The following is a 25,618-nucleotide window of genomic DNA, read 5'->3' on the forward strand; positions in this document are numbered from 1 at the left end:
GTTGACAGGAGAAGGAATCACATATGTTAATTGAAAGAGACATCCAAGGGTCAACCCTTGGGTTGGAGCAGGGCCGTCAGTAGATAAAGCCAGCCACAACCCTTCCAAGGATGGATATTTCACAACCTTTCTGGGCAACCTTATCCCCTGCTGTACTGTTCACCCTGGGGACAGGTTGTTCCCTAATATGCAGCTCACCCACCAAGTTTCATGGCTATTGCTGCTTGGTAATGATCTGGTACTGCCAGAAGGACATTAACTCTGTCATTTTTGCAATCAAGCTTAAAATATTTGAAGGACAGAGAAAAGGTGAGTGATACATTCATTGACTTTAAAGGCCTGTGTGTGAGTCTGGATGCACATTGCCATGGTCTTGTTCCTCCAAGGCAGAGCTCTTCTGTCTTTATTCCTGGAGCATATCAGAAAGTGCTTAAAGGGCTTAGAGGGCTTGGCCATGGACACCTGAAGCCCTTGCACTGATGAAGCAGACCGTGGCAAAATTGCACCTGAATACACAAGGATTCTGTGTCTCGTTTCACAGCCTTCAGACTGAAGGCAGTGGTTTTTAAATTGTACAGGGATACAATGAAGCAGTTCCTTCACAACACTTTTCCTGTGCTACTTCCACTTTGGAAGCAGAGCCGGAAGATCCCTGGAGGCTAATAGTCACATAGAAGAAAACAGAAAAGACTCAGTAACAGTCAGCAGTCTCCTCACAGTCACAAAAAAGAGTCCTGCCATCCCAAGAGGAGATATTTCTAGTAAGATGCTGGTGGTGTGTGGAAGTCCTGGAAGAGACCCTGTCATTTGCTCTTTGTTTTGAATTCAGAGTTAGGACCATCCATTGCAAATGTGCATGACTGATGTACAACACTAAGGAGAACACTCTCCTTAGGGGAAAGGGCTGTGACAGGCATAAATGTGTAATAATGGATTTGCATGTAATCTAGAAGGCATTTAAGTAGTTACTATTAAAGGCTTGATGTTCCACTATGATGTTACCCAAAACCAATGAAATAAGTGACAAAGCAAAATGAGAGTAAAGCAGCACATTGTTGGGCTTACAAACAATGTTAAATGCACAAAAGATTACCAAGAAAGTTTCAAGGCACATGTGTTTTATTTGCCTCCAGTTCTATAGTGCTGCTCAATATTTTCAAATTGCTATGGGAAAGAAATTAGAAAGTATGTGTGTTAGCCCCTTTTCATGCAAAAAAGAAGCACAGGAGTCTGGAACAGAGAAATTTTTTTTATTTATTTCATTAGCTGCTGTGCCAGGCTGCAAAGTTTGTATAAAACTGAGAGCGTCGGTGAGGTAGCCGTGCTGAGATAAGCAGCTTAGCTAGCTGAATCCAAAGGAGATACAGCAACATTCTGCAGGAAGGAGTTTTTCCTGTTTCTTTTCTTTGTATGTACCAAAGCAAGTGTGTTGGGACTTACTGTTTAAATCAGCTTAATCTGTTCTTTGCTGTGAAAGCTCAGGTTCAGAAAGCACTGAAAAGAGGCATACGTGTTGTTCTGTGCACAGTTTGGTACTTAGAGTGTAGTTTTGACATTCTGGGGTTCTTTGGCCAGGAAGATGACCCAGAAGCATGACTCCCAGGTTGTTTTTAGTATGTGCTCTCTTCTAACATTGAGAGGTTTGTCAGCAGTATAGAAAAATTAAGAACTGCACAGACTACAGAGATTCTCTTTGTGGTGTGTATTTTGTTCATTATTATTGTTACAAGAACCTGTTTAGCAATAGTCAAGTTTCTAGGGGGAAGAGAACCTCCCCAAGAAGAGGATGCTCTTGGTCTTGTTGTGCCTGATAAAGAAGAGGAAAGGGTGATCTGCCACAAAAATAACAGCAGCACCAAGACTTCTTGATGCCAGCGTAGCTGAACTGGCAGCTGCTGCCTCTGTGCCTTCTTCATTGACTTCCACGTAACACTTGTGAAAAACTTGTGACAAAAACAATTCTCCAGTCTCTGACATTCCTGTGAAATCAGCTTGACCCTCAATGAAAGCATCTTGTATGCCCATCCTGCTTAAAGTAGATTTCAGGTTGTATTTCTCTTCTAATGTGAACCTGGGCAGATAAACTTCCACTTTAATTTTCTCCATCAGTTCTGGGTTGGTCCATGCAGATAGGTTTTCAACAGTCAATTCTCTTTCTAGCTGCAGTTAGTAAAGAATCAGAAAATTACAGTGCATTCAAAAACCTTTGCCCTAAGGGCTCTTTCTTCCCATTTCCTAAACTGAGAACTTTCCAAGCTGTTGTAAGAGTTAAAAAAAAACAGTAGCAAAAGACCAATATGGAAATCTTTTTGAGCAGAAAGAAATATATTGCTCTACAATAAGTCAATGAAGTATTTTAACTGCCCTCAGTAATTGCCAGCAAATATAGCAGGGTTACATAGTTGTAGAATAAAAACATCCCTGACAAGTAACAATAGTTTGATTTACTTTTCAAATTTCTGTCTTCTGACATTTTAGAATTTACTAAACAGAGCTTTTTTTTCCGCAGAAAAAAAATTTAGTATGAGTTTATTATCCAAAGGCAGGATCAGTCTCTTTACAGAAGGTGGCAGTATCCTTATGTGTTAGCTCTGTGCAACCTGGAAAGTAATGGATGCTGTCCAATTTGTGGTTTGTTGTTTTGTTTGGTTTGGTTTGGTTGGGCTTTTTTCCAGAATGTAATCATACCTGTCTGAGTTGGTACAGACAGCAAATGTCATGGCAACAGAGTTGCCTTTCTCTCCTCATTTTATTTTAGCTGGGAGAAGAGTTACTCTTGTGTGGTTTGGGGTTCCTATATCCAGGACTGATCAACATTAGGAACCAATGTTGATTAGGAACAATTAGGAAGTACTAGCTGCAAAGAGTGATAAATCTTTTCTGAGCTCCCAAGATGTTCAAGATCACAGTGCTAGACCAAGTTTGGGTTTTGCTTTTCCTTGAGCCTGATCAGTATCTACATTCCTAAAAATATGACTTCAACCTGGTCTTTTACCACAAACATGTATAAAATAAGTAAATAATCACATTCTTATTTTTCACACGATTTTCCAAGTTCCCAGTTGCTTTACCTTTTTGAGGCCAGTGATGTCTTTTGGTAGCAGGATAAACATGCTGAGGTCATTGTTGACATATGGAAGCTCAAGAACGTCGGTCTGGACTGATTCTACATAGGTCCAGTTAAATTTATCGCTCAGGTACATCATTGGCACTGGTTTAGTTGTATTCTGCAACAAATCAAATCAGATGTTTGCCATTGGTAATCTGACTGAGCAGTAAAGGACTGAGTTAAAGTAACACAGTGGAACTTCCTTGCATTCACTGTACAAGCTGCTCAGTATTTCCTAGACATCCTTCTGGCTCTAAATGGTAGGACACAGGATCTACAGATGACCTCTAGTCTTCTGGAAAGGCACTTGGGGGCTAGGAGGGCTCAGATGACGCCTGTTATATGAAGCTGTGTTCCACTCTGACTTGTCATATAGTTAAAACTGAAAATGTAAGGGATTACCTCTTACAGTTTTTGTCCAGCTCTTTGTTTTTTCTGCCTTCAGAGACTGGAAGCTTGCTTCAGGTCAGCTTCTAACAATTTTACTTGTGGCTCAGTTACTATACTGTATTACTATATGTGTGCAGTCTTTGTGCTGAAGATGTGGTGAAGAAAATACACTGTATGGATTAAATTAAGTGGCTTCCATTCTGGATTTCAAATAGATTTAAGGACTAACAGGAATTTCTCTTCCTCATCTTTTTTTACTGTTTTTTCTTCCTGCAGTCTAAGATGTAGGTCAGTTTTTTCCCATACCGTGTTCATTCTGAAAGGCCTTTGCCTGGTAGCTTCAGCTTCAAACTTTGTTGCCCAGTTTCCTTTGAAGTAGAGTGCATTTGTCAGGACCAGTCTGGTGAGTGAATCTACAGATCCAGGAGGCAGCAGATTTTGGATTTTACCTAGAGAAAACAGAAGGACATTTACACACTTGTGCCATTTCAGGATAAGTGTTGGGCCTATTTCTGCAGATATAAAGTAGGGAAACTTTAAGTGCTGATAGAGCACACATCTATCTTGAGATAATTTGCAAATATGTGGTTGCTGGGGTAATCTTAATTTACAAAGAACAGTAAACTGCATTCCTCCTACATTCAGTTGGAAGACACTCATTTTAGTGAGGACTTGTCAGTAGATAACTGCTTTAGGAAAACTGATCTGATTTACCTTTCTGAGGTGAATTGTTTATCTACCTTGGGCCCCTTGGGTACAGAGATTTTGTTCAGTGACAAAATGGTTTCTTTTTTAACTGGGAGAGGGAAGCCTGGAGCTTACCTTCAGTCTGGTGTTCAACCCTGGAGTTGATCTCTCTTCTGATTTCCTCTGCTGCTCCCACAAAGTCAACTGATTGTGGCTCTGCATTATAATATTTCTTAGCTAATTGTAAGTATTCCTGCAGTGCAAAAGAGACAGCTGTCTTATGTTTGTTGCCAACCAAAATGAATGCTAATAAATAACTAGTCAAGTAGAGTGAGAGCATGATAAAAATGACAAAGACTACAGACACAATATTTTGGCAGAGGGACAAATTCTTTTTAGTGGAAATACACAATTTAAAAACTTGTATTTAACCACATCTGCAAATCATCCTGAAATTAGGTATACACCCCATAAAACTAAAATTTTGGTGTTCAAAGCCTCAGGAAGACTCTTGCAGAAAATATTTATATTAAGGATAACAACAGAATTTGCAAATTCAAAGAAAATATTTTTAAGTATATAGCTTATGGCACATTGTCACAGACAGATTGTAAATGTTAAATGACACCACATAATCAGAATAAATGGCCTACCTACCTTACTGAAAGACGATTTTTTTTCTCCATATAACTGGTTGACACTTTTAAGAAGATAATTTTTAGTGGGTTGGTTGATTTCAGAGTTGAGTGCTTTAAATCCAGTATGGATATTATCAGATTTGCCAATTTCTCTCTTGGAGAAAGAAAAAAAAAAAAAAGAAGGTTACTCATCTGTTCTGTAAAATAGTTTAATATTTCTCATTTCTTCTTTCATACAGTTCCATATAGAGTATTTCCATTAAGGTGATCTATTATCTGTATCACAACACAAAAGCTGTTGTAAACCAGACAGCTATTAAAAGAATAATTTAAAGTTTTAAAAGTTGCAGACATGCTACAGACACTGTGAGTGTCTCAGCATGCAAGTGTAAGAGCCTGCATTATGTAAAACATTCATGGGTTCCTAAGTGGAGATTGTGAAACTAAGTATATCCAGAAAGTAAGAGAAAGTAATTGCTAAACGATGTTTAAAGATTTGGTGTAATTGTTTCTGAAGATTTTGGTGACTTTTAATTTGTGAAATTCTAGTGTAATCATGTAATTATGGAAAGGTTGCCCCTAAATTTCTTAATCTTTATCTTAACATTAATATTTCATAAATTTTATTATGTTGCAGTAATTGCAGTAAAATTATAACACTGAAGTAACAAGACTGAATGAATGTTGACGCAAACTCTTTAATGAGCTCGAGGTAGTAAAGCTTTGAAGTGGTAAACTAAAAATCTGGACCTGTGCTGTATTCATCTTGTCAGTACATTAGAATCAGAAACATGAACAGACACTTGAATTTCTAGACAGTTAGAACAGTCCTTTCCCCAACCCACAGCACTCTGCCATTTTTTACAATTCCGACAAGGATTACTCACTAGGAACAATCCCTCTCTTGTTCATGCAGTGTTGTTGACATAGCCCCCCTAAAATAAACCTTCCCACCATGGGATTTGGCTGTGGGATGCAGCCATTAATCAGAAGTCGTGGCCACTGGGGCTTTGTGGGCAGCCTGCAGGGAAATGGCTCACCCTCACAAAGAATGAGGATGATGGAAAAGAGCAGGGAAACGAGCTTGAAACCACCATGGTTGAATTGTCAGTGAGGAAAAACTGCCTTTACTGGCTCAAAGGGATTACATTTGCTTCTCTGCATTTTTCTGCTATCTTAAATTATGTATACTTTGTTGTTAGGTGCCTGCCAGTATGTGAAAGAAATTTTTCAGAAAGGTAGTAATTTCTGCTCCTCTAAGATTTAATGCAAGCAACTGGTATGCCTTGGGAAACTCCAACATGTCAATTTATTTTGTTAACTAGTCGATGGAAATGGAGACTAATTGCTGAAGAAGGTTATCTAGCAAGCCTGGAAAAGTTAATACTCTGGGTTTTGTTTTCTTAATGCTGCAATCAAATGTGTGGGATGGCAGCTCTGTTCTTGTGATTAGCACCCTCAGGAAGGGATCATGCCTATGATTTGCTAAATAGTTAGCTATTAACCGGTAGTAATTTGAAAAATAAATCCTTTGTCAGATCTAAAGGAAAAAGATCAAGAGATACATTGACAGACAGTGTTAACATTAAATTTCAAATTTTGCAAATTTGAGGTTAGTTTTTGCAATTCTGCCTAAAAGGAGGAAGTATGTGATAAGTATTGCATTAGGTGAGGATACGACAGGATGCTGTACCAATTAGTGGTGTACACTACTTCTGAGGAAGGCAAAACACAGAGAAATGTGAATGTGGAAGGAAAACACAAGCAAGTGAAGATGTGACCATGCCCATGATCACTGGACTTGGTGAGGTACCTTTTGGAAACAGGCACATCGATTTGATACACTCTCTTCTGTTCTGGAATAGACTCGCATCTTTATGGTTGTGGTGACATTTTTGGCTTCTTCAGCTTTGTTAAAGTGAAGAACCTGGAGTGGAAAAAGCAAAAATAAATGCAATGACAGAAAATTTTGCTGTTTCAGTAAAACCTTTTCAGTGATGTCATGGTGCTGGAGATGAACAGAGTCAAGCTCAGATTTTCTTCTTGTGTCCAGTCCTGACTGTATATGAAATCTTCTGTTAGACTTTGAGGCCCATGTCTACAAAATGACCTAAGCATACCAAGCAGAGGGTTGCAGGGCTAAACTCTTGTGTAAATTGCCTTTCTAGAGGTTGGAGCCACACATGGAAAGACCCAGTTATCTCCAGATGGAGTCTCAAACCAGAAGTCTAAATGGAGCACTACTATGTGTCAGAAAGCAGGAAAAATTTGTGGGGAGATTCATGCCTTAAATTCCTTGCTCTTGGTTTGTGCACCTTTCCCGGGCTACAAAGGAATTCGTGAAACTTGAAAACATATTTCAGAAGAGCTGTGCCTTTTCCACACACACCAACCCCACCTCCACATTTTTCCTAGCAGGAGATCACTCTTTTCTTTGTTACCCTACTGGCCCTCTTTTGTCCCATAAAGCAGGAGTTAGATCACTGCCTTATCAGATATCAGAAGATAACTTCTTCTGCCTTAGCAGATGCAAGATGGCAAGCCTCATCCTCTCAGTAGGAGCTGGGAAATTTTGTATTGGGGCTGTTCTCACTTCCACCTGCTGAAGGTAGGAACTGTGCACAAATACAGGTTAAGAATTTTAGTGATTTAAGCTGTAAAATATATACTCCAAAGGAAGCGTTGTGATCTTGCAGTGTTTCTTCTATGATCTTATAGGTGGGGATTTGTTTAGCAAAGTGCAAATGTATCATAGCTATAGAGGGGAGAGCCTTTTACTGAGGGTTAATTTCAAAAAAGATGAAATGCAAGATGGGAATTGTCTGTGGCAGGGTAGAAGAAGGGTCAAGGTCTCCCCCTCCTTGGTGAGTTTACATGTTACTGAGCTCTGGGATAAAAATTCTTTATTTCTGCTGGTGAGGTTTAAAAGGAGTCAATGTCACCAGCACCACTTTTCTAATTTGTCGAGAGCCTTTTTCCAGAGACTATACTATTTCTTTGACCTTTTCAAGAGGAGAACTGGTTTATTCATTGCAGTGCACATCAGGGGTGAAATGTAAGCTGGCATATATTTGTGTAGATTTTTGGTCAGAGTAATTTTTTTGCTTATGGCTTTACTCTGTTCCATCACAGTAAATTTCTTAGAGGAAAATAGAGGATGTTAGCCCAGGAGATCAACCCTTTCAAACAGCTACCTTTTGATGCCCAGACTCACCTTTGCCATCTGATCTGCAGTGTTACCTTTGGCTCCCAAATAAACAGTAGCCAGGGCAGATGAAATACTCAAAGGGGAGAACAATATGTTCTTATCACCATCTTCCTGACACTCATGTTTAAAAAAGTCGAGAGCAAAGCTTGTGTTTGCTTTATTCAAAGTTTCCATTGTTCTGAACCTGCGTAGAAAGGCAGAGAAGATGCTATTAGTGAACCACTAATTATGGCTGCTACGTGATGCAAAGGCTTTTAAAAAATAATTATCTATTAACGAATGAGAAGGATTAACTATTACAAAGTCATATAGAATGTAGCATGTTCTGTTTCACTGATGACACAAGCAGTCATTTGGGCTAGGAAAGAAGCAGCTTCCAACCTTCTTTTGTATTTGTTCACCAGGACATTTATTGCACTGTCCATTACAGCATCTTGCAGTGATGGTTGATAATGTTATTCACCAGTGACTAGGCTACAGGATACTGAGACTGTCTCTTATGACATTTTTCATTCTTCAATTTCTGCAGGAGCCTTTTGTTGCTCATAACTGTAGTGAACACATACTCTGATAACAGTCATGGTCAAACCATACTTCTAGGACAAGATAAAATCTTCCAATGGTTGGGCAAGCACCACCCCACCTATTGCATGCTGAGCATTCTGAATTCCCTTTTTGATTTTCAAAAACATCCTGAAATGCTGTTTTACAGTACTAGCCCAGATCCTAGCTTCCCAGTTCTTCTGCAGGACAAGGTTTCCATATTCAGTAGACCACAAATGCTGCTATGTGTCATTTTCATTGCAGGTTTAGCTGAGAGCTATAGGCAGGGACTAGGAGTTATTCACATTGGTATAGGATGGCCTTAGAATAAAGAAAGCCTGTGTCTTGAGCAGCTTGCAAACCAGAAGCTGACTGAAGAGCACAGTAACAAATTAGCTGACTGAAGCAAACACAGTGATTCTTACTCTGCTATGATATATATGCTAGCCACTGAGCTCTAGAACTCTGTACAATACATTGCTGTTCTTTCATCTTTTTAAGACTTCCACCGTGTAGACCATGCCTGTACCATCTTAATAAATTCCTTTCCCAAGCATTTGTAGTTTCCCATTTCCATGCTCCTTTTTTTCCCATGCATTTGTCAACAAAGCAATATCATCCAAGAGTTTATCAAATAAATAATCTCTAAAAATCATTACAGTACCTTGCCTTGTGCAGGGAGGAACACTGCTGCTCCAGACGTCTCCAAGGTTTCTGTGGTTCACATGAAGGCTACGGTGAGTTTATAGTGTGCCTGACCAGTTCTACAAAGGTTCTTATGACTCATGTCTGTGCAATTTGTTATGCCCTGAAGGCCACATCCCTGTGGAAGAATTGAATCATCTCAGAGTAGGATGTGATGGTGAGAATGATACTATACAAGACCCTTACAAAACTAACTCCAGAAGTATTTCTATAAACATTATTTTGGCAACAGGATAGTAACAACTTGAATGCACACTACTTTAAACAACCTTTATTTTGTGGTTTGGAGTGTTGTTTTTTTTGGTTTTTTAATGCAGTTGCTGAGCTATTGATTTTATGATTCGTGTGATAAAAATTGCTTCTGAGGAACAGAGAGAGAAAAGACAGTGACTTCCTATGTGTAAGCTTTTCTACTGTCCACTTGAGAAAGTATTTGTCACTACTAGTGGGTTTCTTTATCTTAGAAAAATACATTTTGGTTATCTTAGAGAATTCTAAGAATCTGCAACAAGGGAATTGCCACTGTGAGATAGTGAAGGTTGAGAAACAGGCACCAGACCCTTGCTTTTCTTATCAGTAGTAACATCACTAGAACCTGGTGTGGGAGTAAGATTAGGCTTAATTTTCCTCCTGCTTCTGTTTCCCCACCATAATCTGAAAGCTGCTGTTTGACCAATGTAGCACTTCAGTAATCTGTTCTTATTTTCCATTCCAGAAATGGGTATTTTGGTCAAACCCCTTTTTTCCATCTGGTCTTGGCTACTAAAATACCTCCTTCCCTGATTTTCCTTGCAGTCATGCCATCCCTTCTTCTGTTGTCCTTTTATATCTGTCCATCCCCACTCTGACCCCTAACTCAAACACTCTGTGTGGTCCTTCCTTTGCCCTTTATTTTATCCTTCACCCCTCTGCACTGTTGATAATAACACCTTCAAAACCTGGGTAGGAACTGCTCACCTCGCCAGGGCTGCCACCTTGACACTGGGAAAGGCTCCTGCACAAGGTCTCTCTCCTTGGTATAAGCTGCCTTTGGAGAGCTTTCTTCTGACCTGCTGCCTATGATCATACACTTAACATGGATTAAAATTGTATTTACATCAGTGGCTGGCACAGAAGGTCCTGAAATGAGGAGTATCTGTAAAATTTGGCATAGGACATTGGAGGACACAGCTTCAAAGAGTCTCTAGCCAATGGTGAACCTTCTGTATCACTATAATTTGGCAACCAAAACCTTAGTTAATGTTGATTTCCTAACTGTGAGGAATCTCACAACTTTAATCAGATGGTATTTCCCTCCCCCCGGGTCTTTTGAAATTGTAGCTACACAAAACCAGCATGAGTTGTAATTAGATGCATTTATGTTTTCCAGAGATCAGCATAGCGTAGGAGAGGTGTTCACAGAAGAATTGATTGCTTCCATTATGGCTGGGAAAGTTGGAGTCTGTTTACATTGGCCTTAAGTGATTACCAAAGCCTAAATGATTTAAGTAATCATTGCAAATTTAGCTATGTTGTTGAACGAGTGATAGATGCACTGGATAAGCTTCAACCCTTAGTGCAACTACTGTGAATTTTTTAGTTTAAAAGCAGAGGTGAATTTTATTTGCTGACTTATAATACAACTTGCTGCTTTACAAGAAGTGGCTGAGTGCAGAAGTGCTGGGTTAGACTGAGTAACAGGCTTGTGCCTTTGTAGAGGTGCTTAAAAAGTTACATCTTTTGCATGGCATGTCTGGATATTAGGAAAAAAAACAAAACAAAAAAACCACAGGTAACTAAAATTAAAATTATACTCATCTCAAAGGACAACATATGTTAACTCAATGTGATGATTTGGTAATGTTTTCCAATATCCTTTTAAATTAGCACCACCAGAGAACATGGCTCAGTGGGGTGTGCTCCTGCTGACTCAGTAGCTTTGGTGCTCTCACTCCCACTGTGTACCAAACCAGCACAGCAGCACAGTAGGAGGTTTGTATTTGTATTAATAGTATCTTTCCTGTAAAAAGTGAATTTGTGGGCTCTTTAACTGTAGTCATTCATGTTTCCATTTAGCCAGGACAAATATTGGCAGGACATCAGTGCTCTGCCCAGATCTCAGCTATATAAATGCATTTTGTTTCCCTCCAGTTTCAGTGTAACTTGGCACAAGTCATTGTGACTTTCCAGCAGAGTGTGTTGCTCTGCTTGCCAGCACCTGGATTCAGGAGCAGGTGAAAGGATTGATGTCTGAGCAAAAACATTATAAACTGCTCTGTAAAGGCTCTTTGAGAGTCATCACAGAAAGATGGTAGCTTCTGTTTTCACACAATCTTTTAGGATACAGTTTTCCATGGCTGATTTTCATGTTCATCAGTAGTTTATTTTAGCTATCAACTCTGAATAGCTCTTGGAAATCTGGTTTGATTCAAAAGTAACATGTTCTGCATTTCAGGTAGATCAAAAGGGAAAGTGATGTTTGAAGGAAAGCACTGTCAATATTTTTTTTACCAGTATAAGCACTGTTTATTTGCTTGGGAGGGATTTAATTTGTGGTTCAGCCAGCAGAGTGCTCTATTCAAGTTTTTGGCTCAGCCAGAGCAGGCCAGTAGACTTTAAACACAAAATTATTTTAAAAGTCCCCCAGCCCCTACAAGGGACTTCAGGAGATACCAGAAACATGGAAAGGAGAGGCTTTTGAAATCTGACAATGTTTTCATTTCTTTAGAGTTCTTATGTAAGTTTTTATAAATCTCTGTGTCATTTAAAGTTAAAAGCTGTCAGGAGGACAAGGACACATAAACTGAGAAAATAGTAGGGGTGCTGAGTGACTAAATACATGACCTTTTCTTGCTAGGGAGGACTCTCTTCTGGGTGATGCCTCTGTCATAGTGAGTACAGAATGAGCTTCTCCAAACCGTGTCAAATAATAATAAAAAAACCAATACGCATCACCTAGACAGGTTATAACAGATTTTGGGTTGTTCTATAGTAGATTTTTATGTAGGATAAGTTTGTATCATCCTGAAATATCAAATAATTTTTACATTTAAGAGAGATTAGATCTTTGGGTATCTTTAAAGATTTGGTTGAGGATACACGTGTCTTTATTTTGAAACAGAGCAGATAGGTATCTCTTGTGTACCTCCTACAAGTAAGTTTGCAAACCTTTCCTTACCAAGCAATCTTTGCTGACATACTCTGGCAGTATTTAAAATCTAATGAGTTGCCAAAGGGTGTGGTGAGATTCCTGTATAAATATTACTGAGGCTTTTTGCTCCACACCTGCAGAAAGTAAAGGTGTGGTGAAATTTGATAATACTGGCACAATTCATCATACTTGGCTATTAGTTCTACATGCTTTGGCTTAGACACTGTAATAACAAAGATAGTGCTTGTCCTGAGAAATTAAACTCTGTTAAGGAGTAAAACACTTCTGAGAAAGGTCTGATCTCTATATCTGAAAAGAGATAGCTGATCTGTTAATGACTGTGCACACTGTTTTCACATATGCGAGGGTGCAGTTTTCCTTTGAATGACTCAGGCAGTGAGCATTTTAAAGCATCCCAGGTAGCAGTTATCATTAAAAATACGAAGAGTGGCCTGAATTTTTCAATCATGATACACAGCACTGCCTTATGAGTAATGACATATGTGTGCCTTGGACACACTTTAGCCGAAACTTGTCATTTTTCTGAGGGAACCTGTCAGAGGGTGTTAACTGTACGTCAGCTGCACAGCTACTGAATCAGAATGATCCCTGCTTTGTGTTAATGGGAGTTTCCCAGCCTGAAGTGCTATAGTGCAAGATGTGCCATGTTGTGGAATGAAGAATGTGAAATTCAAATCAATATATCTTCAAAGCACATTTCTAAACAAGGGTGCATCCTCAACAGCAGCCTTGGGCTGATGTGTGAGAGAAAGGTACAGAGGAAGGGCTCTCTTTAAAGAAAACCATTTAAACTTTAACTGTGCTTTTTGTAGAGCTCAACTGCAAATATTCTTGTCTGGTGGAATGACCTCAAGGCAGTTGGTATTTTGAGAAGTTTCATCAGGAGAAATTCCCCAGTACTCAGGGGTGGAAGTGTACTGGAAATCCCAGATATTCACTGACCTGTTTGGCACCTGCTGGCTGTTCATAGTTTCATGCCTTTAAGACTGAGCTAAACTACCTAGTTAAGTGCACATACAAAGACAGTAAGCCTTTGTCTTTGGAGAGAATAAGCCCAAAAGTGGGGCTTAGAATGTAATTTTCCCATAGAACTGACAAGGACCTTGAGAGAGCTGTAGTGTCATTGGCATCATGTGAATATGTCTTCCCAATGCCATTGCAATTGCACGACTCTTTCACCTTTCCATTTCACATGTCCTTTGCCTTTGCACAAAAGAACTCAATCTCCGGAAACCTAAAATCTTTCTACATGGCTCAAGTTAGCAAACTGTTCGTAACAGTGACCAAGTAGAAATTAATGATATATACATGACAAGTAAGACAAAATGATTTCATATTCCTTTCTGCTCTCAGACAACATATTTTGTTCCTCAGGCTTTTGGGAGAGATGCAAACAAAAGTGTGAATTTTCCATGTATTGCACTGAGGACCTTCTTTTAAAATATCCTCTACTCTTCTTTACCAAAGTGTTTCCAAGGTCTTTAGAGTTGCTCTTTCCAGCTGTGATTCACCTGTATGAAGATCTTCATGGCTCCTGTATATCTTGTGCTGCTATTTGTGGCTCTTTTAGCTCTTTCAAATTCAAAAGTATAACTCTCTTTGGGTAGTTCATAACTAGTGTGACTGTCACTTTCAGCTGCTTTAGACTTGTCTTTCTTCTTGGTCTACTTCTCTTCATTTTCTAGAGCTCTGGCTTTATCTTCTGAGGTTTTCTCAATAACCCTTGCTTATGTGGTTGCTAATTCCTTGCCTGGACACATAGAGAGACTAAGCTAGTGACCTCAGCTCATTTGAATTTGGAGGTACAGAGGCAACATCAGGCCGAGGAAAGTCAGCAGAATACGTGTAAGGAGAAGCAGAGCATTTTCTCTCTGTAGCTGGAGGAATGGGCCCTCACCCCACCTACTGCAGGTGCAGCTTAGAGGCTGCAGGTGACACAGCCTGATTGCATGGCAGATGATGCCCCTAGGCAGCAGGAGTGGCAGCACTCTTCTCCCACTTTCTTAGTCCCAAACCTTCCTTTCCCTGATATTTATCCTCTTAAAAACAAGCCCTCTCCTCTTCCCTCACTGCCCTGAGGAGTAGATAGAGATTGCTGAAGGGCAAGGAGGATAAAGGTAAATGTGGTAAGGGTGGGGTGATTAACAACTTGGGAAAAGGGAGTTACTGGAGAGCAGTGAACTGTGCCCAAGGGAAATGGGGCAGAATGAGAGAAAAATCGGAAGAGGAAAGAGGAATTGGTCTTGCACACAGCCGTGTGGAATTTAATGATTCCTTCTCCATCCCTTTTGTTCATCTTTAATTCCCGTATCTCTGCATTCATTACAGGAACTCATCTGGCACTATGCTCCTTCTTCATATTGGCGTCTTATCAGAACCACAGCCTACTACTGTAAGGATCTGCTGACCTCCAGGATACTCCTCTTGTTATCTGGAGGGTGCCACTAATAGAAATTCACTGTTTGCCTGCTTTGATTTTAAAATGTGTGTTGCCATCACTAACATTTAGAAAAAGTAGTAAAGTGTTGTATGATTAGAAAAAAATTAAAGCTCAAAATTAATTTGGAAGGAATACCATGCAATTGTGAGCATTTGCTCACATGACAAGAAAGTTAGACCATATGGTATTAGTCTTTATCTTGTGATATATAGAAGTATAACAGTGAGGAAAAGAAGGCCAGGTACAAATGATAGCACACTGATACCCATTTACAGCAATATGCAGATAAAGTATAAATTATGCTATTAGGACTAAAAAATATATGTAGCATGAAGCTATGGATTAGTACACCTTTGTACCTGCGTATTTGTAAATCGTTTTAGGAATTTGCTGTTCACAGGGGCACTAAGCACTACTTGGGATTTACAGAGATATTCTGTAGACCTTGGTTCAAAGAGGGCGAGAAGTGAGGGGAGAGACAGTGAGAGCTTTGTGGGCTTACCATAGGGGAATGAAAATGAAGGAACTGGTAAGGCTCATTCTCACATGTGGCCATCTCTCATTTGGTGAGAGAAAGCTAAGCTGGCTGAATGGCTTGCACTACTTCTACATTAGTGAGATTTGTATTTATGTTTAAAATTAAATTAACCAGATGTTAGTGGATTCTCCAGCCTTCAAGATCTGCAGTCAGTAAAGCAAACTGCTACAGCTTTGAAAGCCAGATGACTGTCAGCTGCCCCCTCAAACCCAAGTTACTCACTAATTCTATGAACTTCAGGAAACCAATCTTATTCAAATAACTGATTTTTTTTTTTCCTAACTGAGCAATATTACCTAGACTCATATATTTGAAGAAATAGGATTGGAATAAACAACAGAGACCCTGGTTCAAATTCTGCCATCTCAATGGAAATTCATTACGTTAATTACCTTCCCACTAAGTCTTCAGGACAATGAACAAGTGTGGGCTTGTATTTGTGCAACTCACTAATCCTTTGACTTAACTATTTCTCTTTGCACGTGTAAAATTACAAATACATGTGGGATGTGATGGCAGAGCAGTAAAAGCCTCTTATGGTGGGTCCTAAAGCTGTGAGTCAGAGCCTTCTTCCTTCCATACTTGTGCTGAAAGAAATACTGGGAGTAAAAGAAAAGGTGACCGAGCTGTACTTAGTGATGCAATGGAGAGTCAAAGTCTCTGGGACATGGTGGGGACTATTTTGCACCTTTATGGATGAAGAGAGAAAGCTGTAACTTTCTCAGCTGACACAAAGGAGAGGACTTGTTCCATGCTTCATGATGGAGAACTGATATCTTGTCACCCACCTTGGATGCTACATTCAGGTCTGTCATTTATGTGCCTGTCATTACAGAAGCTACAGTGCCTCAGGTGTGGAAGGCTGCTGAAGTTCTTAACTGTTAGAACAATATTTCTGTGTCTGAGGCTTGAGGATCCCAACATCCTTTGCTCAGTGGGTGTGTGATTTGCCAATTCCCAAACTAGTTTAAAACTTTTCAGTCTCTGAAAACATAGGGATAAGAATGTTAAGGAAGTGACTACTGAGGACAGAAATATGACTGCATGTTACTGTGATGGTAGAGGTCAGCAGAAATCATGAGTCCACACTGAGCCTATATGTCTACAGGAACAGATGTATTTCTTTTCATCCTTTGTTTGTGAAGAAGTATGTTTTGATTTATAACAACTACAATGTCCTAGAAATAGTGTCTTTTTAGAATAAATTTACTGAAAATGTGTGCCCTGAGGATTTTTGGCTCTATATCTCCATGATCAGGTCAACAGTGATGATGGTGTCACGTTAACTTCCTTTTTTACAAGATTGTGTTTGCTACCAGCAAGCTATGCCTTGTATGTACTGCCAAAATATGTGTTATCTTGAGTGGGGCGAGGCTGGGCAGGGGCAGGGGGAGTAGCCAAAGTAAGTAGAACAAACAAAATGCTGTATGCTGGAACTGGAAAAACATCACCACAAACCACCCTGCACAGATGCCTTGCTGTGCATACTGGGGTCAGAAAAGAGCACAGCTTTCTTCAGTAATTTCACACACCCCCAAAAAAAAAACCCCACCAACCCTCTCTTTAACTCATCAGGTTACTTCTTTGTGGCAGTTCTTCACTGGTCTGATGCCTTTCTTTTTTCAGTGACAAAGGGAAGAATAATTAGTTCCAGAGGAAAACTGTTAACTTGCCACAGGTATTGCTACTTTTATTATGACTATTCTCTTTAGTTACAAAATAAGCACCTATAAAGCCTTATGAATACTCCACAAAAATAACAAGAAAATTCCTTTCCATTTCCCATTCTTGTGTGTTCTCCAAGGTAGTGTTCTTGTCTCAGTAGGATGCAGATTATGCACAAACCCAGCTGCCTTCCAAACTGTTTATCAGCTGCTGTTAAAAAGAGAGACTGAATGAATCATGGTTTGTGCTGGAAGAGTTATATCTCACTAGTTTGAGTTTTGTGTATGAAATATTATGGGTCATGCTGCTCCTTCCAGGCAGAAAATTGATCTCAGTATTTTATCTTAGACCAGTTAGGACAGGCTCTCATTCCACATCTCTCTGTAAGCAATGAACCAACTTTGATAAAACAACCATAGATTCATAGAATACCTCAACCGTGACGGGAGTCATAAGGATCAAATCCACTCCCTGCTTCTCTCAGGACTACCTGAAACTAAAGCGTATCACTAATATCTACTAATATCCGGACACTCATTGAACTCTGACAGGCTTGGCACCCTGACCACTGCCCTAGGGAGCCTGTTCCAGTGACAAACCACTCTCTCAGTGAGGAACCTTTTCTTAATGTCCCATCTGATTTTCCCCTGGTGCAGCTTCATTCCATTTCTTCCAATCCTATCTCTGGGCACCAGAGAGAGGAGATCAGCCTCTCTCTCTCCACTGCCTCCTGTGAGGAAGTTGTGCATTGCTGAGGGGTGAGTGACCTTATGGCCAAACTGGGTGACCTCAGCTGCTCCATGTAGGTCTTGCCCTTGAGACCTTTCACCCTCTTGGTCACCCTCCTCTGGACACCCTCCAATAGTCTGATGTCCTTCTTATATTGAAGGGTCCAAAAGCACAGACAGTACTCAAGGTGGGCTCACACCAGTGCAGTGTAGAGTGGGACATTCACCTCCTCTGACAGGTGAGCTATACTATGTTAGATGTATCCCAGGACAAAGTTGGCATTTCTGGATTCCAGGGCATCCACTTGATTCAAATTCAAGTTTCCATCAACCCAAACACCCAGGTCTCTTTCCAGGCTACTCTTCAGCCCAGTTTGTTCCCCAGTTTGTATGTATAACCATGATTACCCTGTCCCAGATGCACTTGAAATAGTCCAAATGAAATGCTTTTTGCTTAAACATGTTTTTATTATGATTTAAAGAGCAAAACAGTATATCCACAAGACCCATTAGATATGGATACATGGAAAACAATTTGAATAGTAACATGCCATATATGGGAGCCAAAAAGATTTAAGGATAAATATGAATTATAAGGTTTCTATATTGCATCTTTAGAAAGTGAGGAAGAGCCTTGCAGTATCAGGAGCACAAAGAAAAAACAATTGCCTTGTCTGAGCAGGAGTGGTTGGTGACAGTTTAGAGTTTCATCTGGGAGCTTTCAAGTGACTAATTCAAGTCAGTTTCAAGTGAGGAGTTAGCCATAGAGAAACCTGGCTTAATTAGAAGACTGCATTTTTGCCCCTAAAACTTCTGCTGATAAATGGGGTTGTGTTTTTTCAGTGGGATGATTTGGCACTATTATTGTTAAGTTGCACCAAGATCATTTTTGTTAATGCTCATGCCTTCTTTGGGTCCAAGTTTCATCCTCTTAACTCTTCACCAGTGAGTAAATAATATTACTCTGCAGAAAGAAAAGGCAAAGGGGCTCTCTTTTCATTTCTCTGACATTTTTTTTTTTTAATAAAGCCTTCCTGTTTTAGAAAAAAATGGATGAAAGGGAAAGGGTGTGCTTCTTTTTGCCCTTGATACTGCAGTGCTTCATCTCTAGGGAAAAGAAATTCTTTCAGCTTTCTTCTCTTTAAGGAGAAATGTATCTGCCAAAGAAGAGGATGCTGTTGGTTGGGTTGTGCTTGATCAAGAAGAGGAAAGGGCGGTCAGCCTTCCACTCTTCAGAGACACTTGTAACCTCCACCTCAGGTCCTGGTGAGCCTACCACCTCACTGCCTGCTTCCTGGATTTCCACAAATGCCTCGTGGACAGCTTCAGAAATCTTCAGGCTCTCTGCTGAAGAGATGCCAGAGAGATTGGCTGAGGAACTGAAGAGGTCAGTGATACCCAAGGCCACTAAGACAGATGTGAGGTTATATTTTTCCTCGATTTTCATGCGGGGGAGGTACACTTTGATGTTCCTCTCTTCCTTTGTATTAGAACTGATCCACTCGATGAGTTTTTCAACGGTGATTGAAGACTCAAGCTGCAAGGAGACAAGCAAATGAGAGCACAACTTCCGTTTTGGTGATGCAATACCAGTGTACTGGCGTTTTTTTCTAGGTATATATGGATATTAATGTTTCTAGGAAATGGAAGCACACTATGACTCTTTCTTCTGTTCTCTGTCCTGCTTCCTATTTCGTTAATAGGCTTACTGCCAAACAACTTTCCTAATGAGGTGGCTACTCAGCAAATTTCACCTAAAGCTCTTCTGTATGTATTTTCTTTGCTTGGGAAATGTATTCCAAAATAATTTTGTACTTCTGAGTTGTAATTTTAGAAGTTCTAATTTTAAGAACTTCACGTAATCAGCTGTTCATGATAACCAATAACTAGTACCTGAACATTCAGTTATCATATGGAAATTTAGCTGTGTTCAAATGCCTCTCCATTTTTATAACTCAGATCCCTTGAGTTAGTGTACAAACATTTCATTCCACTCTCATTTATTACAATCTGCTCTGCAGTGAAGAACTACTAAAGCAGTTCTTTAAGCAACCCATGCTCAGAATAAACTGCTGCAGGACCACTGAGACAGCTGCATGCTTCCATGCAGCAATCCCTTGTTGCCAGTGTTCAGATCAGTGCTGGTGAACTGTTTTAGGATTGTGTTATAGTGAAGGTCTTTGCAGCACCTAAATTTCACTGTGTTTATAGTTTTCTGAAACCCAGCTGCTAGGGCCATACCTGCTCCAGGCCAGAGACATCATCAGGCAACAGCACCAACATGCTCAGCTGCCCACTGGCATAGGGAAGTTCCAGGATCTTCACTTTCTCAGAAGCCACCACTGCCACTTTAAATGAACCAATCTGAGACATCATCTGCACGGGTTTGCTTTCTTGCTGCAAAATCAAGTAAGATAATATAGTTTTCAGAAATATTATTCTAAGAGGGGAGAAATGGCTACTTACAGTTAACACTACAGAAGGCTCTTGTTCAGGAGGATTCTATAACAATTTGTCTACTCTCTTCAAGAATTCTAGAACATGCTACCTTTATGGTGATTGTTCCCATGTACCTCGGTTATTCTGAAAGGCAGTTCCTGGGTGTCTTCATCCTTAAATGCTCTCTCCCACAATCCTCTGAAGTAAATGGCATTGACAAGGATCATTTCTGTTTGGGGATCCACAGAGCTTGGTTGAAGGAGACTTTTGATCATTCCTTTAAGAATGCATAGGAAAAGAAAAAATGTGTACATAACACATCAGTGTATAACACATCTTACTTGGCAAGCACTACGTTCAATGAAGGGTATAAAGAGAATTTGTAGGGAGAAGGCTGTAGGGCAGGGCTGTTTTGTTTTTGCAGTTGTAATCTTGTACTTTCAAGGTTGATTTGGTCACTGCTGTTGGCAATAGCTATTGTTTCCCTTTCTGTAAAGAATCATCATGAGAGATAGAAGATCCAGAGATTTACTTGTTACAAAATGAGTCAACGTGTATATATTGTGACAATGAGAAGAACGACTGGAACCTTTTGTCCCAGGGTGGTCTCCAACCCAAACATAAACATAGATACTTCTTGCTTCAAACCAAAGATGAAAGGAGATGTCTATACCAAGAAAGGAAACCAGAGTTATACTCTGCTTTTGTTCTAATAATTTGTTCTTGTTTATTCTGCAGTCTTCATGCACATGGCAAGCTCCTCCCTTAGTGCTATTCCACCAGTGGCTTAATCATTGTCTGGTTTTCTCCTGCAAAGTGTGACATCACACCAGAGGTTGTGTGCTAATGCATACTTTCATTTCAGGCAAAATTCAGCATATTTTATCTGTGTTTGCTGTTTGGGCCGTGTGTTTCAAACATGAGACCAAATAATATTTTGACAGGGGGTTGGAAGAGACTGGAAGAGTTGGAGGAACCACATGGACATGCAGTAGGGTAAATATTCCAATTGTGATATGCCTCTTTCTGGGCATTTCATATACCTTCTTACCATTTCTTTACTTTGTGGTTTTCCATGGCCTTTCACCTATTAAGATTTCTCAAGTACCTTATGACTGCATGCCATACTCCACAGGCACATAACTCTGGGAATCTTGAGGGCAAAACACACTGATCAAAGGGTACCCAGATTCTCAATATTAATATCAAACCATCTGTCAATATTTACAAAGTATATTCTAGTGCAGTCTCTTTCATCAGAACTGGAAGTACTGCATACACACAAAGCCTTTTAGATATAGAGAGTCCCTAAGAAGTAGGTATCTGAGGGAAAAAAAATAAAATAATGGTAGTTTCGTATCCAGGAACTGATCTATTATCCAAGAGAAGGAACAGACTTCCATAATTTGGATTTTTTTGTTTGTTTCTTAACTTAAGCATGCTCATGTGCTGCTCAAACATGGGGGCAGAAAGAAAAATACTTATGCCAATACTTAGTTTGCTCTTACCATCTGTCTGACTTTCAACCCAGGAATTGATGACCTGTCTGGCTTGTTCTGCAGCTGTTTGAAAGTTGATAGTTTCCAAGCCTCCTTTGTACAGTTCCTTCACACATTGTAAGTATTCCTGCAAAGTTAGAGTATGCAGTTTTCAAATCAGAATGTCAAAGCATTTTGGAAACATGAAATGCAAGACTGAAATTAACAGTTATGAATAATCTGCTTATTAAGGCTAATCAGTAAGCCATGACTCTGGTTCATAAGCATCTTAAGATTTCGCATTCACTACTTCAAGCAAGACTATATGTTCACATTTTAAAAAATATTTTCCAGACCTGAGTGTGATTAAAAAATGAAATTCCTTTCAGTTGAACTATGCTTGTTTTCGTTTCATTTTGCTTTTTTATTTTGCAATAGTATTGCCCTTTCTTTTCAAAGCAAATGTTCCTTTCGATATGAAAAGACAATGTTTTTGAGGAGCTGTAGTTACTTTTCAGATTTGTTTCACAAATTATGAAAGTGGTTGGAGTTAACTTTATTAATTATATCTTAATGTGATTGGATCCTGATAGTACTTTGCACAAACATCGTTTTGGCTAGGCACATTTTATCTCAAGACAGTAGAGGTTTAGGGCTGTAACAGAATGAAGTTATGGATCTTGTCTTCCATGTGGAAGAAAAAAGAAATTATTAGAACATAGACTTCTGAAAATGCTTTTGCATTACACAGCAGTACAGCTTTGACTTGGAAATACACTCAGATTAGATTTTAGAGCAACTTACTGGTAGGATTGGGTATGTCTCTTCAGCGTAGAGTCTGCTGGCAAAAGCGAGTGAATAATTGTCACTTGGTTTGGTGAGTTGGCTGAATGTTTCTTTAAGTGAAGCATGGACACTTTCAGATGTGGGGCACTGAATCATTGGCATAAATATAAAGAAAAAGAAAGATGATGTTATTCTAGTTTTAGTAGTTTTTCACACTATATAAGACTTCAGACACGTCTTACAAAATTGTTCTTCATCCTGCACATTTTGTTTCTACAATGACACTGATGTAGTAATTTCCTAATATACACAAATCTGTGCCATTTTTCTACTGCAATTTCCTCGCTTTCAGGGAGCCATACTTAATTACCCACTACAGTAATCTAGCTCCAGCAAATCAGGTAGCCTTTCCTCCATTCCAAACCCATTCCATTTAACCAGTAACATCCAGTGCCCTTGCCTAAGCATAAAAATGCCTAATCATAATAATATTTCCCCTGTTTCCTTAATATGATGATGCTGAGTTTCATCTTATGCTTGTTATGAATCCTCTGTTACCTTCCTTCTCTTTCTAGTCTTACGAGCAAGGTGTTCCCCCAGCTGCTGGATGCAGAGCACTAGCAGCTCATTGGAGAGGGGTTTGAACTGCTAAGAGACCACTTAATTTGCTAGGTTTTGCTCCCAGGAGAAAGTGATACAGAGAAGAAATTATTTCTATACCTGAGATTCAATTGCCTCTCCAAATCCTGTGATTTTATCAAAGTGAACAACCTGTAATTGAAAATTACAATAGTTGAAGTAGCAGGTATGATGAAAAAAGGCTGTGTAACTGCGATTAACACATCATATTTGAAGTAAACTTATTGGCTATCCGAGAAGTTGGATGACCCAAAAGGTGCAATCCATCTGTGAACAGCTGTGCCTACTGTCCTACTGAACATCTAGAAACCTGCTCAAGGGTGTGCTTCCAGGTAACAAACCAGACACTCTCTGTGAAGGAAGTGAGAGCTGCAGGAAACTCATGTGAACCATTTTGCAGTCTGGAAACCTGTTTAGGCTCTTTCCCTAGGGTTTTTATCTACTTTTCTTACTGTAAATAAAGGCCCACTGGAACATGGTGGTCTCTTTGAGCATCCTACTGATAACAATAATAAAATAAAAATTAAATCCAGTTTCAAGATTTCTGGCTGCTGCATTTGTTTGATACTGTGAGAGTTTGAGGTGTTTGCAGCTTTTGATGACCCTGGATCCATATATTTTAGCTTCTGAGCTATGCAAAGGACATTATCATATATTTAAGTGCTGTGAGTCTATTGGGCAGCAGGAACATTTAAATCCTTAACTGTAGCCTCACCTTGTCTATCTGAGCCCTGGTGTCTTCTCTTGCACCTAGGTAGACCATGGACAGAGCTGAAATGATACTCAGAGGGGAGATAATGATGTTCTCATTCACATGCTGGACTTTTAGCTCCTTGAACACATCAAAACAAAATTCCGTGCTTGCTGCACCGATGGAGCCCATTGTGAAACCTGTATTGTCTAGAACAAACAGCAGAAATACAATTACAATAATGAAGAAATACTCTGTTTTCATAAATGTATTTACTTCAGCATTTGTATTCAGTTGTCTTTTTGGCAGTAAAATTACCCAGAGATCTTCAAGTTGTGTATGATTTCTATTTACCTTTTCAAGGCAGTCAAACAACAATTGCCTATTTTTATTTTCATCCAGTGAAGGCTAGAATTCCTTGGTACTTTGTAGTACCTTTGATGAAGACACAAAAATAGGATCTATCTTTGGGATAGATAGTTGTAGTAGACTTCTTCTATCCTTGGACAAATGTAAGTAAAAGCAGTTGCTTGATGACTATTTTCTAACAATAAGTAAGGGCAGTAAAATATCTATTTGTGGCACAATACTGTCAGTAGATATTCAGAGGATTGCATCTTTACCCTTGTTTTAATAATGAAAGCATGGATAGGCAAAATAATTTGTTTAAGGTCACCTAGGCTATGAGAGAGACTGATGCAAAATTATGCTTTCAGACTTACCTTGCTCTTACTTAAAAGTATCCATGTATACTACACTCTAACCTTTCTGAGAAATTAAATGTTGCTAGTGACATTCAGATAGAATAGAAGTGCAGACTTAATCAAATAGCAACATCTGCCATAATGCAGCACTGTTAAATGATTTTTTGTTAGTGACCACACTTGTGAGTATACACATACACTCTCACACGCATTTCTATCACTATCCTTTCTGTATACAAATTCACTTTTATAGATTATTTTAAACATATAAGTCTGTGCTCTGACACACATTCTTACCTTGTGTGGTGTTCACTAGCTGTATTTTCTAGGGTTCAACTGTTAGAAAAATTTCACACTAAAATAAATCAAGCAAATTCACTGAATGTCACAGTGTTGCTCTTAGTACGCTCTTGAACCAGAGGTCAATCAAGCGAAATTGTTCTTTGCTGTCAATATGAAACTTAAAAGATACTGAAAAAGAGGATAAGTTGCTCTGAAGTACAGTAATATTTTAAGCGCAGAACCTATACTTTTTAAAAGTCTTCTGAAAACAAATACAGTTTAATGGCTAATGAATAGCACAGAATGCATACATACAGGTGAGAAGATTAGTAGAGAATATCACGTAGATATTCTGTCTTTAAGATACCAAATGCAACACAATAGTTGCTGGTTATAAGTTTAGACATTGACAAGAAATAATATAGTGAGAACATACCTTTTCCTGGAAAAATGCTTACCTTTTGAGCTTCAGCACCAAAGGCAATACAGCTTTCCAGCTGTAGTAGATAGACTGGCTGAGCCCTTGGGAATTTATACAGTCTGAATTGTGACCCACCCGCTGCTGCCCTTCAGAAGTTTGACCTTTGACACCATAAAAATAACTTATGGGATTAGGTCAGATTTTAGTTTCAATGGATCCATTTTTGATTGAAAGGAAAGCAAATATTCATTTATTATTATGTATGACAAAGTTTTTTTCTAGTGTATAAAGACTGCTGGGTTGGAGAGAAGACTGGGAAATAATGGTTGTAAGTAAACCAGAATTCTTTCAATTTAGCCTTTTTGAATGTACAAGA

The 25,618-nt window shown here is 39.3% G+C and overlaps 2 protein-coding genes across 2 annotated transcripts; both read right to left on the reverse strand.

The window, feature by feature from the left end:
- Positions 1-1,310: 1,310 nt before the first annotated feature.
- On the reverse strand, positions 1,311-9,253 carry LOC103527408 (serpin B10). The gene is made up of 8 exons (XM_008492597.2): positions 9,240-9,253; positions 8,039-8,216; positions 6,638-6,751; positions 4,844-4,978; positions 4,322-4,439; positions 3,806-3,948; positions 3,072-3,227; positions 1,311-2,160 (listed from the first exon to the last, which is right to left on the reverse strand). The coding sequence occupies exons 2-8, from the start codon at positions 8,204-8,206 to the stop codon at positions 1,756-1,758; spliced, it is 1,239 nt and encodes a 412-aa protein (XP_008490819.1). The 5' UTR covers positions 8,207-8,216; positions 9,240-9,253; the 3' UTR covers positions 1,311-1,755.
- A 9,690-nt stretch (positions 9,254-18,943) lies between these two features.
- Positions 18,944-25,362, reverse strand: LOC103527409 (ovalbumin). The gene is made up of 8 exons (XM_008492599.2): positions 25,280-25,362; positions 23,860-24,044; positions 23,226-23,276; positions 22,524-22,652; positions 21,750-21,867; positions 20,376-20,518; positions 20,044-20,199; positions 18,944-19,339 (listed from the first exon to the last, which is right to left on the reverse strand). Exons 2-8 carry the CDS (start codon positions 24,025-24,027, stop codon positions 18,944-18,946), a joined length of 1,161 nt encoding a protein of 386 aa, XP_008490821.1. The 5' UTR covers positions 24,028-24,044; positions 25,280-25,362.
- Positions 25,363-25,618: the final 256 nt, after the last annotated feature.

This window comes from Calypte anna, chromosome 2 (genome assembly GCF_003957555.1).
Source record: "Calypte anna isolate BGI_N300 chromosome 2, bCalAnn1_v1.p, whole genome shotgun sequence".
NCBI lineage: Eukaryota > Metazoa > Chordata > Aves > Apodiformes > Trochilidae > Calypte > Calypte anna.

Coding starts and splice junctions, on each gene's coding strand:
- LOC103527408 (XM_008492597.2), bottom strand. CDS start 8,206: ATGGAAACTTTGAATAAAGCAAACACAAGCTTTGCTCTCGACTTTTTT. Junction 3,949..4,321: donor GGTTGAACACCAGACTGAAG/GTAAGCTCCAGG, acceptor TGTTTTCTCTAG/GTAAAATCCAAAATCTGCTG. Junction 3,228..3,805: donor GGCCTTTCAGAATGAACACG/GTATGGGAAAAA, acceptor GATTTGTTGCAG/AATACAACTAAACCAGTGCC.
- LOC103527409 (XM_008492599.2), bottom strand. CDS start 24,027: ATGGGCTCCATCGGTGCAGCAAGCACGGAATTTTGTTTTGATGTGTTC. Junction 23,277..23,859: donor CCAGGGCTCAGATAGACAAG/GTGAGGCTACAG, acceptor TTTCAATTACAG/GTTGTTCACTTTGATAAAAT. Junction 20,200..20,375: donor TGCCTTTCAGAATAACCGAG/GTACATGGGAAC, acceptor TTGATTTTGCAG/CAAGAAAGCAAACCCGTGCA.